This window comes from Parasteatoda tepidariorum, chromosome 4 (genome assembly GCF_043381705.1).
Source record: "Parasteatoda tepidariorum isolate YZ-2023 chromosome 4, CAS_Ptep_4.0, whole genome shotgun sequence".
NCBI lineage: Eukaryota > Metazoa > Arthropoda > Arachnida > Araneae > Theridiidae > Parasteatoda > Parasteatoda tepidariorum.
The window spans coordinates 96821121-96838239 of NC_092207.1; the positions used below are offsets into that span (position 1 = coordinate 96821121).

Genomic DNA, 17119 nt, shown 5'->3' on the forward strand with positions numbered 1-17119 from the left:
AAATATATATATATATATATTTTTTTTTTAAATTTAATATAACTAACAAATATTATCGAATAATAATTCGTAAAGCTTTTCTTTTTATTCTCTAAAATATTCTTCTTTTTCGACCTTCCTTGACTCATCACTCAATCCCCAACGCGACCTTCACCACCCTATGTAATATGATCTATTTTCCGCTCTTCCCTCGCAACCCTCATTAACCTTGACCCTTGACCATCCTCCAGCCAGGGAACAGTCCGCCACCAAGGACATCATCTTTACTCCCCTTTCTTGATTGCATCATTCTCGAGGATTTATCTTCATTTATTATACATCTTGAAATAAATAACTTATTTTAATTTATACATTATAGTATCTTAGACAGCAATTGTGCAACATTATTAAACTGTCCTATTGGGCCACTTTTATTAACTTACATTATTGTTAGCATTAGTTTTAACATTGGTTATTGTTGATAACGCTTGTTAACAATTAATAATTAGTTTTTGTTATTGATCACTTATCGTATCTAATTGACTGATAACTCAACAATATTAGTGCATTAATAATAAGCGCTAATAAGTTCCCAAANCAGAAGTTTCCTTGTCTTCTGGATTGGTTCAAAATTACAAGGCTACGGCGTTGAACATTTGTAGTCGTAAACCCAAAAATTGGGTCGACTGTTCAACGGCGGTCATAAAATAAAATAAAATGCGTGATCCAGAAGTTCCCATGTCTTCTAGGTTGGGTTTCAAATTACAAGGATACAGAGTAGAACTTTGATACTCGTAAACTTAAAGTTGTGTCGATTGTTCAATACCAGTGAGGTAGAGTATAATTGAGATAATAGTCCTACAAATATGAAGCCACTCTAGCAAAAGTTTGTTGACTTCAACACTTTCTGGTCATTTATTAACTTATTTTTTTCAAATTTGTAGAATGATATTAAAAAAAATTTAAACAAAAATATATAGATTATGATGATAATAAATTTCTGGTATTTAACAAGCATATTTAAATGGGATTCAATCATTCTTACATTTTGTTCATGATCAACAGGATAAACTATAATCGGTTACATAAAAAAAAGCATACATATATATATATATATTTAACACAGTAAAAAAATCATTCCATTCAAACTTTAAGCAACATTTGAATATTGCTTCATAACAATTTCATCTAAAACTTAGACACTGAGAGTCGATTTTCGGGAACTCTTAGAAAAGTATTTTCGAGGATTTCCAAAAATAATGTAAATATCTAATTAAAATATTGCACAGCTGTTCAAGACATAATTGACTAGTTTTTGAACACTAGATTTTGTACGTAAATGAATAGGATTTTTAGTAAATTTTATACCATAGATTGAAAATAAAATAAATTGTGCTAAAAGAAAAAAATAACATTTTATTCAATGTCTAGTAGGTTCTATCTTGAGCATTTAGTTCTTTTTTCAATCATGGCCAGGTGAATCTAAAGGGAGCAGTTTCCAAACATTCCCTTTCTTAGAGTAATGAACTTTTTCTGATGGACTTAGAATTTCATGGAAATATTTTAGGCATGTTGCAAGACAAAAGAAAAATATATATATATATATTTAAAAACAAAATAATTTTTTGTAGAATTTAAAACAAATTAACAAAATCACATAATCAACAAAATTCATATCTTTGAAGAAAATGTATAAAATATTAAAATTTGTACCACTTGTAAAGATTTATAAATACAATGTTAAAAAAAAAAGCTTGATTCAATAAAATCAGTCGTAATATTTTTTACTTTAAAAAGGGTATTAAAGAAATCAACCAACTTAACAGAATCAGTGTTACTGATCAATCGTATAGGATTAAAAATTATCAGCAACACAGACATATTTGCTGTTTTAGATGTAAAATACATAGAATCTTAGAATTATGAATGTGTACAGAAATATATACAGATAGATGTAATAAAAAACATACATTTATTTATGAGGTTATGAATAGAATATCTGTTATACATGTAGTAAAAAAATACCCCATGAGCCATTCTGTAGCCTGCTGAAATGCAACTACAAATTGGAAATTTGATGTATGTAAAGGACCATTTTTACTGATAAACTCAACACCAGGTTTTTTTTTTAAAAACTACACATTTTTTTAAAGTTATTGAAATTTCAAGTGTTGTTCTCACAAATTTTTTTCTTCCTTAAATAACTTTATATTATATTTTGTTTTACATGACAAAAAAAAAAATTTACTTAGAAAATTGAAATTAAGAAGGTGAGGAAAAGAATGTACAGCAAATATGTCGGAATAAAAAAAAATTTTGATAACATGATAATTTTACCCATAACTCATATTGCTCAGAGTTCATTTTATTGATACAATTATTTCAGAAGTTTTAAATGTGCAATTGTTTAAAAAAATATTTTCAACTATTTCAAAAAAGCTGCTGGTTGATAAATCTCTTCCCATCTGCCGGCATTTAAAGTGATAAATTATTTTCTTACTTTAAACTTTGCATTTAATTTACAATAGCTAGGATGGGAAATTTACATCATTTCCACCTTTATTGAAATTGCACACAAATTTGGAGGATACTTAATTTGCACCTTTATCAAACTTTATAAAAAAAAAATATTTAAACTATGCAGTTTAAAATATTTAAACAGTTATAAAAATAGACACCTACACAAATTTCATTTTGTTAACATTTACTTGTTAAAGATATAACCCCTGTATCATATTCTATGGTTAGGTTCTAAATTAGGTATACTCCCTAATCGGGAGTAAACAATTTTATTCATAACAACAGTGGGCTGACCATGTAAAGCTAACTGCAGATGGCACATGGGGTTAAAATTCCTCTGAAGACTTCCAGCTGATTTTTACACCTAAACTTGAAAAAGCGTAAAATCCAATATTATTTTACTTGCATTGTTTACAATATAACATGTTCTTTCAACGAAACAAACAACAAATGAATTTGGAAAGCTTGCTATGACGTTACCTAAAAAATAACCAATGGTGCTATATAACCCAAAATATATGCAAATAAGTAAATTTGCTTTAGGCACCTGACACCCCGTGGCAGAATCGCAGCGACATGGCGACATTGTGGCAAAACGTTACACAGTTCTTGCAGAAAGATATTTCTTTTGAAAAGTAAAAAAAAAAGTATTTTTTGACAGAAATTCACCTGTAATATTTGAATCATGCATTTAGATAATCATTTTTTATGCCAATAGTATTGTAAATTTATGTATTGTTTCGATTGTATTTCCGTCAGTTATTGATATTGATTTTCACATGGATTTTAAATATCCCGATGTATTTGAGTATTTACTTTTAAAGGCAATAATTTTGTCGAATTTTATCAGTTACTGCTATTGTGATGATTAGTTACAAAAGACGAAGGAAATAATGTCCGCGTCCCCCCTTCCAACAAAATGTGAAAATGTTACCTATAATATTAGAATATAAATTACATGCTCAATTAAAAAAAAATTACATATCCCTGAATTACGAAAAAAATTCCATTGAAAAAAATTACATTTTTTTGTAAACGCAGCGCTTTTGTTAAATTATTAGTGCTAGAGAATAGTGCAGAAAAATATTAGTGCAGAGAGTTTTGTCACAGATAGCTCGAAAAAATTCTGCCACAGAGACCTGACCTATTAGAATTTATAAATTACAGAAGACAAATGGTAAAATATTACAAATCACGATAATAAAACTTCCTAGACAGGGTGAGTAGCCAAATTATTCAACAAAAAAAGCACCTTTTAAGCACTCAAAAAATATTTTCAAGCACTTCAAAAAAAATATCATAATTTGGGAGGGTTGAAAAGTTTTTGACAATTGACGGTTTTATCTTGTCTTAACCATCATGTAAAAAAAAAAACCTTTTGTCATTGTTTTTGACAATTGTCAAAAATCATGAAATTTTNCTTCTGGCATTGTTTTTGAATCACTGTCTTGAAATTTTGAATCATGTAAAACGAAAGGAGTTCTGATACGCAACGGACTGACAATACGCCAAAATAGTTTGGGGTCGAATTAATTGTGAAAACATTGAATAGAACAATGTGAACTGTGTCTTTTTGTATAATTCCAAGCGAAAATCAACAAGGTAAAAGGAAAATCTCATATTGAAAAAGGGAAAATTAAGCACTTAAAAACACCCAATGAAAAAAGCGCCTTTAAGGGCTTTCAAAAAACGAAAATAAGCACCTATAAGCACTTTTTAAAAATGCTACACACCCTGCTAGAATATTAAACCTGTTCACACATCACCTTATAAGCATAACATAAGCGGAGGGATACACCTGAAGTTTTCTAAACTTCTTCTGGCTTTAGGAAGTTTGTTATAGTTTACATTCAGTTAACCATTCATATGACATCAAAAACCTAAAATTAACAACGCACCAGTTATATCAATCTAGTCTAACTAATCAGAGAAATTTTTAATTACCTTGCCAGAAAATGGGCTTCCACATTTTATTGTGGTAATAAAATTCCAAACTTAAAACAGTACAAACATTATGCAAAAAATATAAAAGGAACTATAAAAAATAGTCCTGAGAGTCTGCGAGTACAAGGAGTAAAGGGTGGGGTCCTACAGGGGATATCTTGTTATTGGATTTTAAAATCGCATGAACAGGAATCGTGATACTAGATTGCAAAAATACAAAATTGCAATACTGAAATTTTAAATCGTGTAATTACGAATCAGGATGCATAACTTTTAAATGACATAAATACAAATCGCGGTGCGCAGCTTTTAAGTGATATATAAGTACAAGAATCGATGTTTGATATTACAACCGAGAGAACATGAATATCGACAATGGGTTCTAAAAATGCTTACATACAAATCGCCATATGGGATTTTCAATTAGCGCTAATTGAGTCACAATGTGTAACTTAAAAATCAGGGAAATACAAAAATCAAATGTTTGATTATTAAAATCGTGATAATAAGAATTGCAATATTATCAGATTCCGATGCAGTGTCAAATATTCAAATTGGCAAAAATCCCCCATAGAATCAAATTGACGGAAGAATTACGTAAATGTCTCGTTAATGGAATTTAGAAAAAATTTCGAAATTTTTTGGGATTGTAAGTTTTAATTTGGGTAAGTCTGCAAACCAATGGTCTTGAGCTATGCAGAATTCTGCAAGAAGAAAAATCACATGCCCTGCTTCTAGTTATTAGACCCGTAAGAATGATACGAAAAACCTGGAATTCCGGGATACACCAGGAATATAATCACTCTGATTATATTTTTGAGTCTGAATTTGGTGACAACGACACAAATTTTTTAAGACTTAAATAAGATAACAAAAGGAAATAATTGCTATTTACAATTAACTAATAAATAAATTTTTTGCAAACATTAATTTAAATTTTAAAAAAAATAAACAGTATTTAATATTAAGAACAGGGTTGGCAGGTTTTTGAAATGTGACAGTTTAAACCATGGTTTAAACCGTCACGTCAAAAACCTCACTGTCAAAAACCTCGAAAACCTATATTCATATGTGAAATTTAATTAATACATAAAATTTATATATTTTTTATAAAGGATAGTGTTTCTAAATATGTTCTAGAAAAAATAAATTTAAAATTTTGAAGAAACACTTATATTTTGAATAGTAACCAAAATCTTGTACTTTTGAAAGCTCACATCTTTTGTAATATTATGTATTCATTTTCATGTGTTATTGAAAATCTGCAGTGATATTATTAAGAAATTTATTTATAACCAAATTTAGTGTATAGTATAGATTATACTAAAAATTAGACATTTTTAAAGATAAACATTAGCAGTTTTGTACATTAGACATCTTCTTTTAAAGAAAAATCTTTTTAATATTCTTTTAAATCTTCTTAATAATCTTTTTAACATAAGACAATACAAATTTAAGTGCTTTCTGTTAAATACACAGAGTAGTTAGTGTCGATTTACAGTATATTCAGCCTATTCATTTACTATGCTGAAAATTTAGTTTATCCAAATACTTGTGAATTTCATTTTGCTGAATACTATATAGTTTTGTTGAATATCTAAATATTCAGCTGTTGAATAATTACTTCTTGCTTTCAAGATATGCATTATTTGTATTCTTAATACAAGTGGAGAAAAAAAAATTAAGAGATAAAAATTGTTTTAAAATGATAAGTGTAATAATTATAAATAAATATAATAAACAATATGAATTATATTTATCATTATTCACAAATATAACTACTTTTAAATTCAAATTAACATACTGGATAATAAAGATATTCGGTATAACATTAAAATTTTTTTTCATACACTTGTATCAAGTTTGTATTTATACAACATAACTTGTAAGTTCCTTATAAATATTAGTTATATGTTCCTTATATGTCAAAAATGCATAGTAATAAACTTTTAATTTTCTTAAGTATCAAAAAGAAAAAAAAAATTTTTTTTTAATATAAATATTTAAACAATTTTTGTGCAAAATTTTTCTGCACATGCATTTGAATATACATACATTTTAGTTTAAATCTGTTATTTTACCTTAATTTTAATTAAAAAATATTTTAAGACCTGCTGAATACCTATAGTATAATTAAATTTCAATATAATGCATGGCAACTGTTGGTAGTTTATAAGTTTATATATTTTCTTGGCAAACTTCAGTTTTTGACATTTTTGACGGTTTAAACCAGTATTATACCCTTGCAATGTCAAAAACCACTTTTTGACGTCAAAAACCCAACCCTGATTAAGAAATAGCAAGTTAGCTACAAATAATAATTCAATAGCAATACCAATATTATTTATATTTTTTAAAAGTTAGTATAACAAAAAAATAAGTAATAATAATGAATAGTCCCAAATTAGTTTATTTCCATCAATTAATTTCCTTTTCCATTTTACCAGTGCAAGCAATAAAAGTTGCCAACAAAAAGTCATGAAGTGCTCCCAAATGAAACTTTTAATTAAAATGTTTTTTTAGTGATGTTTATTTAATAAAAAAAGCTTAATAAATAAGTCTAATAACTCAAATCACCTCCAAACCTTATTAGGGGCCATAATAATGCATAAATACTGGATTGAAATAAATATAGTTTAAAAAAAATCAATAATTTGCAGCCGAATTAATATTGATTACTAATAGATATTCGGTATATACAAATTTAAATTTATAACATATGTAATTACATGTATAAATAACACATATAATACAATACACCCAATATGATACTTAGAAGTGAAAATATTTATAATAAAAATAAATAATTAGGTATACATTTAATAATAATCTTTCAATCTCTCAAAAAAATTTTATTCACAACCATGGTTTTCTTTCCAGCTAGAATATTTTTCTGCTAAATTAATATTACTAGGTCTTGTGTTATGAATAGCTACTAACAAATCAGACATATTTAAGGTTGCACATTTGGTCACACAATTTAGATTTATTTTGGAGATTGAATTTTCAAATTTTTGAAACACCTTTCGCATTAAATTCATTTTTGCTTCCCTGCACACCAGTTCAATATCAGTTGCCGAAAAATTTTCTGACTGTAAGGCGAGTGATTCATAATTTAATTGCGATTCAACCGCGATATCACAATTAAGTTGCAACACAGGCGGCAAAAATTTCCTAAAAAGAAGAATACGATTTTCAAGATCTGGCAACGGAATTAACAATCTTTTCTCCATTCTTCTTAAGACAGCTTGATCTAACTCCCAAGGAATATTTGTGGCTCCGAGTACAAACACGCTTTTGTCACTGTTAAATAAAGAATCAATTTGAGAAAAAAATTCCGTTTTCATTCGACGGCTAGCTTCATGATCTGCACCTCGATGACTGATCAAAGAATCTATCTCATCAATGAATATTACAGATGGGGAATATTGCTTTGCAAGTTCAAATAAAACTCTCACAAGTTTTTCAGATTCACCACGCCATTTGCTTACGAGTGTTGAAGCTGATACATTAAAAAATACGGCTTTGCTTTCTGTAGCAACAGCAGCGGCGAGTGATGTTTTACCAGTACCTGTTGGCCCATACAAAAGTATACTTTTCCAAGGCTTTAGGTCTGAAATGAATAGATCTTTGAACTTCAAGGGATAGATGACAGCCTCTTTTAAAACTTGTTTGGCACGTTCAAGACCAACTATGTCGGACCAGTAAACAGTTTTGTTTGTGGAACCAATATCCTGTATGACTAAATCAGCTAATAGTTGCCATTCACTACCACATCTTTTCATCAATAAAGGAAAGCTGTTATTTGAATTAGAAGAACATTGGTTAGTATGACTGGAATCCAAATTGTCACGCTCAAGAACAGGATCGCATTGCTTAGTGGATAATCCAGTCGATTCAAAAAATAATTTCCTTGCTGAACTTGATTGTTTTGATGCACTTTTTGACCGAAAAGCTTTAGAATTTAAAATAGCTGCTTCACTACAAACTTTTTTCATAATCTGAGGGAGTTTTTGATATCTCAGAAAGTAATAAGATTCAAAATCTTGCAAAATTGAGTCTAAACTAATATTGTCGCAAACAGAAGAGTCACTTAAACTAAAATTACATTCACTTTTAAGAACGTCAGCAGCATTAACGCATCCATTTTCTTCTAAATATTGAGCAATAAGAACAAGGATAGTTTTTTTGCGCGCATATCTTTTTTGAATTTCTTTTTCTCGATCTCTTGCAGCTAATGACACTCTTTCAATGTTCAGATGAGCCATAGTGTATTAACTTTGCATTTCAACACAGAAATACAAACTGATTCGGAATTTATAACTCACCATAAATAGTAAAATAAATGTATATAATTAGTTTAAGAATTCTAAACTGAATGATGAATAGTAAAGTATATATGAAATTATTAAAATTTTACATTCCTACAAACATTACCAAGTTTTAACTCAAGACGGAGGAGAATAACTTTTACCAAAATCTAATATTAATCGAAAGTTGCTACAACAATAACAAAATTTGAATTCAAACAACTGTAACTAAGGAGGAATCATTGTCACTACTTGTAACCTCTTTAAATTTTAACCACGGTAGCCGTAATACTTGCACGGTTTCTCACGGCATAACCGCACTCATGCGTTAATTAAACTCGCGCATGAACCTTAGAAATGTGTATTTCTGAGGAAATTCCTTTCTTGATTCGCTTCAAAAAAAAAAATTATGCTTTTAAGACACCGTTCACAAGAAGATTGATCCCACAGTGGACTGATCATACACCAAAGTCAGGCATCACAGACGGCGATTCGAGAAGCGACGAAAGGTGTGCGCTTTCGCTCCTCGTTAAGCTGTTTTATTGCGAAGTGATCGAAGTCGCGTTCAAGTCGTTGGATTTATCAAAGAGAGGGGTGGGAGAGATTAAGCGTACCGGATTAAACGTACTCGGGGCCCCAGTCCATTCAAATTTTGGGGGACCTTCGATTAAGTTGTTTTTCTCGTATATTTTTAATTTATTCAATTATAAAAGTATATATATATCTTTTCATTTAAGAAAGCATATTTAAAATTAAAATAAATATTAATAAATTAAATTTTACTTTATTTTGTTAAATTGGAACTAAAAATAATCATAACATTTAAAAAAAATTTGAATATATATTTGAAATTGATTTTTTTTTTTAAAAAAATCATTGTTTTTCTTAATTTTTTAAAATTCATTTTCAAAAAATCCATTTTAAGGAGACCCTTAATTATTGCGGGCCCCAGGCCTGGTTTGGCCTGATGGGTAACCCGGCACTGCTGGTCAAGTCAGCAGATCATCCTCGAGCATGTTTCTCAGACTGCCGCCAAAAGCCTAAAGTGCAGCTCTAGTGTTATGTAAATAAAATACTACTACTAAATAATTGATTACTTGCATTAGTGTTGGAAATTTTTTCTATCTCTACTTGCACTGCAGAAGTATAATGTTCTGTATTGCTAAAAAAAGAACAATTCACTCTGATTAATTTTTGCATTTAAACAAATTGTTCCTAAGCTAGAAAAATACGTTGAATGGACGGAAGATATATATATATATATATATATNCCTCACTAAAATTTCAGAGGGGGCGACTGCCCCCTCTGCCCCCCCGGCTGGCACGCCACTGAGTATAATGTTCTGTATTGCTAGAAAAAGCACAATTCACTCTGATTAATTTTTGCTTTTAAACAAATTGCTCCTACGCTAGAAAAATACGTTGAATGGACGGAATATATATATATATATATATATATCATTTCACCAAACATCAGACGAAACTGCTTTCCAAGCCTGGATTTAGGACTTTTCTTTTTCTTGACACAGAGACAGAACACGTTACAAAAAATAATCGGTAGAACTTTTTTCCCGCCTAAGAAAACTGAGGTAACTGGTTACGTAGGTTGTTGTAGTTCATTTGCGATGCACTAGAGCTGCACAATGGGCTATTGTCGACGGTCTGGGAAACATCTCTGAGGATGATCCGAAGACATGCCATCACAAATTTGATCCTCTGCAGAGGGGATAGCACCCCCGCTTCGGTAGCCCGACGACCTGCACGTGAAGTCGAGCACTTTACGGTAGAACAGTTTAACGAGGACCAATACCGCACACCCTCGGTCCCAAAGCAGACTGATCCAAGTGGTCACCCACCCGCACCCTGACCGCAGTCAGTGATGCTTGACTTCGGTGATCTGCTGGGAACCGTGTCTTAACGATCAGTCCACTGTTGGTTACGTAGGAAATGAAACTGTTTGGAGTTTCTGCGCATCACGAGTTGTTTATTCCTTAAGGAAGTTTTAGAATGAAAATAGTATTTCTCTTATATGTAAGAAGAAAACACGTGTTTTTGATGGCATATAAATTTTTTTTTCTCTATAAATCTTGAGAGCTAATTTTAAACAACGCTAAACTGCTTAATTCAAGAAAAAAATTCTTTTTTTCTTCTCTTTTTCAAAAAAAAAAAAAAAAAAAAAAAAAAAAAAAAAAAAAAAAAAAAAANAACTCTTTTGATGCAAAGCAGCGGGAGGATGAAAGATTAATCAATCTGGAAAATTTAATATTATTTGGCTGACACTTAGCGAATTTTTTGCAATTTTTTTTTAAAAAAAAGACGTTTCCATGAATGAGAGCGTCATATAACTGAAAAATAAACATATGCGTCTTGAAGTTTTTATAGAACGTCATTAAAATGACTTTACTTTAGATAAAAACTTGCAAAATCTAAAAAACAAGTGACACTTAATTTGCGATGTAAACAGAGTGTAACAATAATTAATTGAAAACTTTAACATTATAAATAACTAATTGATAATTTTGTAAGACTGAAAATAACAATGAAATGAAAAATTTTAAAAGTTCACTTTTCAAGTAAAGCCTAACTTATAAACAAACCACCTAACTTATAAACTAAGTACATCTAAACTGAAAAACCGAGTGCATCACTTTTGAAAAATGTCTTAGGAGGATGATGAGAATCTTAGGTTTACCACTCGTTAATAATTTGAAACCATTTCAAATGAAAGAATGGATGCCATACTTTCTGAAAATACCTATGTCTTGAAATATTTAAATAATATCTTTAAAGTAATTAAAGCTCAACATTTACATTTTGATTTCCTGGTCAATAATAATTAAGCATTATTAATGATGTCAGCTAGTTTGATATTATCCGGCGAGCAATTTAAAAAGTTTATAGTTTTTCTCACCACAGAATTCATTTAAAAACGATTTTATAAGGCGAAATGAACATGTTAGTTTTTGAAAATATTATTGCATGTATAGAAATATTTCTGGAACATTATAAAATAATTCCAATTTAGATTAAAAACCGCCGAAGCAAATTTACAGTTTTCGCCAACGTAGTTTTTAAAAAAAATAAACGTTTTGAATATGCTATATGATGTAATTATTTATTGATAATAGTAAATAAATTCAATTACAAAGCAAGGTATATTTTTATGCCACGTTCAACTTCACAAGTATGTGAAGTACAAAACTTTAACGATACTGGTTAATTATTATTATTTTTTTTAAAATGCGGAATTTTAATAACTAAATTAAGTCGTCAAATACACAGAATTAACGCCAATTCTAATATTAATGTAACACAGGGAAATTGGTATGGGAGAGAAAAAAATATGTCGGAGTAAAAAAAAGGTCGAAATTGCGATATTTCCGTTTTCTAATCTATTTTGCAATCCACATGGTTCAAAATTTCCTAATAGGAAAAGAAAAATGTACATATAAATCGTCAAATCAAAATATTATAGAATCTTTCGTTTCAGATATTTTCATACTAAATGTTTCTTGGAGCCCAATTTCTATTCGTTTGAATTCGAATTGACTTTTTTTTTGAGTTATTGCAATTCTTAAAATATTAGTTATTACAATATCTTAAGTCTTATATTGAAAGTTTTTTAGTAAATTTATCGGCAGTATTATGTATTGTTAGCAAAATTAATTTCAAATATGAAAAACCTTTTTTTCAAAATTTCGTGTTTTATAACAACAGCAGTGAAAAAAAAAGAATACACAATCTTTATTTTGAAAATTTTTTTTATTTAATAATTATTAATTTATTTATAAATAACTAAAACCTTTATTGCGAAGCAAAAAGTTTATTTAATAAGTAATAATTTATCTATATTTTACAAATGTTTCACACATAAAAAGATAGATTTCAAATGGGTGCAAGAGTCAAATAAAAAAATAAATTTTTTTTGGAAAGAAAACAGTACTTACAAGCCCTTTACACTCAAGACTCTTTTTAAAACCTTCAACGCTTTAATTAAATTGATAACCACAAAGTTTGAAATACTATTACTGACTTTTAGTTTCGAAGAGAAGTCTTAATTTCGTTTTGCAATTTAACATCTGTTTCCAATTTATTTTAATCATTAATTGTAATTTGAATACACAAAACTTTTGATTCTGAAATGATTCTTTTACCATTAGTCAGTTCAACTCGTATGAATAGTTTTAAAGAACGCTCTGTAATTTTGTGTTATAAGAATTCTGAAAACATAATTTTTTTAGGTTCAGAAATAGTTTAATTTTCTTCTTAATGTGTGCAGTTTTAAAATAATTTATTTAACGCTTTGTAGTACATTTGTTTTTGAATTCGATTGTGTAAGTTTTTTTTCTCAGGGTTATAATAGAAACATTATTGTTAGTGAATTCATTCAAAAACAGAGACATTATTGTAAGTGCATTCACTCGATTTGAATTATTTTGGCTCACGAGTGCTCTAGAAAAGCCAATTTGGTGAAGGATATATATATATATATATATATTTATCGNATATATAAATATATATATGATTTTAAATTTTGGAAATATCAGATTATCTGACACATTTAGTTAAATATACATGTATATTTAATTACGTACTTTAGTTAAACACTCAAAGAAAATTAGAAATTTGAATGCTAAAACAAAATTTGAAAACTAAAGATAAATCTAAATTTGAATGCTGAAAAAATAGGAATTCTCTTTCCGTATAAATAGAATTTCAATTCCGCAAAATACAGAATGAGAATTGAATAGATTGCGGAAAAAACTTGAAATTTTAACAAAAAACTCTTTACTCAGAATAAGTCAAACATTGCGAAATCACGTTTGAAAAAGTTTTTCGTTCCATGCAGCTCATTAAAATAATTTAAACGGAAACCAACAAATGGATTGAATAATCTTCATTACATTTAAAATTGTAGGTCAGTTTTTTTAATAATATTTCGCTGCGTAAGTTTTCATATTATATCTTACAATAAAATTATTTTTATAATTTAATTGTCTTATTACCATATATTTTTGGTGATACGATTATATTATCACCCAATTATATTTATAAATTTAAGATTTTAGTATTATTATCGCTATAATAGATATTTTTAAACCGTGAAAGTGAATGTTATTGTAAAAATGATTAATAAATGCCACTTTTTAAAATATTTAAAATATTTTATGCACGTACTGCTGAAGTTTTTATTTTATTGTTAGAGTATTAAAATTCTCAATTAAGAATGATAATTAATTGTTTTTCGTTCTAAAAAGCACTCTTCAACTTTCTAGCAAGCAAAATTTGTAATTGCAATCTAGCTTAACCAAAATGGCAAATTTTGTGAGAACATGTTATCTGACAATAAATTTAAATTATGTCAACGATTTTATTACTTGAATCTACAGAATACGCACCTCAATCCTCATTTTTATGAGCTTTTTTGAAATATTTATCACTTTAAAGTATTAAAAAAGAAAGCACTTTCAAAAGGAATTCTAATATTTCTCTTGCAGTGCAATAAAATATGTTTTAATGATTAGCATTTTTTTATAGTTACTATCTCATTATTTTTACTCCTAAGGAAGTTTTCTAGAATCAAGTTACATGAATTTTTATATGCATCTATAAAATACTATTGAGGTTTGTAATTTAGCTCGAATTAGTTTTTGAATAATGCAAAAAAATGACAGTTCAGATGATAAATAATGGATTATAAATCATTTATTCCACCTCATTATAAGCATGAGGTGTTTATATTTTTTATAAATACTCTTAAATTTATGCAAATAAAAAACTACTATTTCGAAAGTACAGTAAAAAGTAAAAAGTACATTTATATGGAAAAGTAAAAAGTACATTTAAGTAAAAAGTACATTTATATGGAAAAGATTAATAGATTTGTTTTAAGAAACCAAATCTGAATAATATAAATAAAATGAGTTAAGTTTTAAACAGTTCAAAAATCATAATTTTTTTTTCTTATCTTTTTATAGCTGAACAAATCAGTAAGTTTTTTTAACAACTGCTGGTCGTTAGGGGTACTTATTCCCTTGGGCTTATTACATCCTGCAATTTAATAGCAAATACCCCCTTTTAGAAAATAACTAAAATGCATCTGAATTTTTTCTGTTAACAACAACAATTTTTTAACTGAAAGCATTCCAAATCTTTTGATTATTTATATTTTACAATCCAAGATATATTTTTCAAGAGACAAATTTATATTCTGAAAAATAATCACGAAAATGTCACTAGAAAAAAAAACCCAATAAAGAGTCACAAAAAGTGGTACTCGCTTTAAAAATGATATGAATTTGATTAATGATTCGATGATATGAATTTAATTCGTCATAATTTATTTGAATACAATAATGTATTTTTTTTAAAAAACATATTTAAATTCAAGGGTAAATTTAAAGTTTACGCAAGGAATTTTTTAAATTTAATTATTTTCTTAAAAATATATATCTTCTATTTTGAAGTTATTACATTTGACGTATCGATTAAAAGTAGTCTATCAGTAGGAATAATCTTGTGATTAACTAAAAATATTATGAACAATGCGATGCTTTATTTTCAGACAATTGTTTTCAACTATCATTCATTGAAAGAACATAAAATTCATAAGATAGTCGATAAAGATATTAATAGTTTATCAAAAGGATTAATCTTGTGATTAAGACAATTGATTCATTTTTAGACAATTGTTTAAAACAATCATTCGTTGAAGGAACTCTCGTCTTGCAACTGAGAAATTTTTTACAACTTGTTAAGAATCTTAATCAATTTGCTTAAAATTGTCTTTCCAGCGGCAAAAACTGAATTTTTTTTCCGATTTTTTTCGCATAATCTATTTATTTTGTAACAAGGTTGTTTGCATTGGCATATGTGCAATCTTACGTACTGAAACGTACGAAATAATATAGGTCTCCCATCACGAGCTAATTGTGTATAATGTGAGAGTTAAACACACCGGTCGAGTTTACCAGCAATTTAGGGAAAGAAAGTAAAGAAAGATTAAACGATTGAGATACGTAGAATCGTGAGAAAATGGTAGACTCTCTATTTGAAGTATTGGATAAAATAAATGAATAAAAATCCAACTAATTTAAAAAGCTTTCTATCGCAGTGAATCAAATAATCAAAATGGTTTGACAGTTTGAAATTTCCACCAAAAGAAATGCGTCCATATTTCGAGCGCTTCAATTTCTCTCACCTATGAAATACGCAAAATCGCAAAGTCTTCCTACCAACAAATGTATGAACGTTGTTTGGCATATTTGTGGTTATAAAAGTGAAGGGAAATTTTTATTCATTTTTTAAGTGCAAAAATAACCTTAACTTGAATCACTATAAAATCCAACCTATCTCACTTATTTTGAAAATATCAACATTTGAGATGACACACATTAAATAAGTTTAAAACAAGGGGGGAGGGAATTGTACTGCTTAAATGAGAGAGTGCGTAATATTGAACATAATTTCAAAGCAATTATGACAGTTGTGATGTAAAAAAAATTATTACAGCTTTTAATTGATTGGTTGGATTATGTTTTTATTCTTACGTCTAATTTTACAAATAGACTTAAAAATAAGCTTTACATTTGAAATAGTGATTTTAGTAAAGCGAAATGAAGTACCATAATATTAGATAACTAATTTAACACATAAATTAATGACAATCGACGCATGGCGAAGTCTCACTCCATCAACAGCATTTCATATTGCGCAGAATGTATGAAAAGAATTTTGTTAGTACTGAAACAAAAAAAGTAGATCCTTCATTTGCTTGAAATTGTTAACACCCCTTCCTTCTCTCTCCCGTTAAAATGACGGGGTGAAGTTTCTCCCCCACTTCTCGTGCCCATGATATTTCCGGTCTGGTGTATTCAAAAGTAACGTGCCAAAATGATTAAAGCACTCTATTTTTAATGCAAGGAATCATGTTTACTTCTCAATCTATGCAACAGATGGCAATGCCAGACTATTTGTCATGTGTTTAGAGATAGTTTATTTTAAACTAGAAATCAAAACTCATCGAACATGTAAGCTAAAAATTAAACAAAAAATTAAAAATGAGTACGTATACTGTAAATGCACTTAGTTTTATATAATTTTTGTGAATAAGAAAATGAACACTTTTATGATTGTTTTCTTCAAAAGTATCCACCATTAAGTGATTAAAACACTGAGTAATTATTTGATTAAAGATTTGGTTAGACTAATTAGACTCGACGACGTTTTTACATTAAACTTGATATACACATAGAAAAATCTTTCAAAGTTAAACTATAATATCGTAATAACTTCTAATAATTTCTTTGAAACAATGTATCGTTGCAATATATATATATATATATAAGTATATATATATATATATA

General features: G+C 28.3%; 2 protein-coding genes across 3 annotated transcripts in view; both read right to left on the minus strand.

The window, feature by feature from the left end:
• LOC107452009 (muscle M-line assembly protein unc-89) overlaps positions 1 to 17119 on the minus strand; it is a 231071-nt gene that overhangs the window by 87935 nt on the left and 126017 nt on the right. The window lies entirely within an intron of this gene.
• LOC107452008 (katanin p60 ATPase-containing subunit A-like 2) lies at positions 7281 to 9293 on the minus strand. Its single transcript, XM_016068279.3, has one exon. The coding sequence runs from the start codon at positions 8709 to 8711 to the stop codon at positions 7296 to 7298; it is 1416 nt and encodes a 471-aa protein (XP_015923765.2). The 5' UTR covers positions 8712 to 9293; the 3' UTR covers positions 7281 to 7295.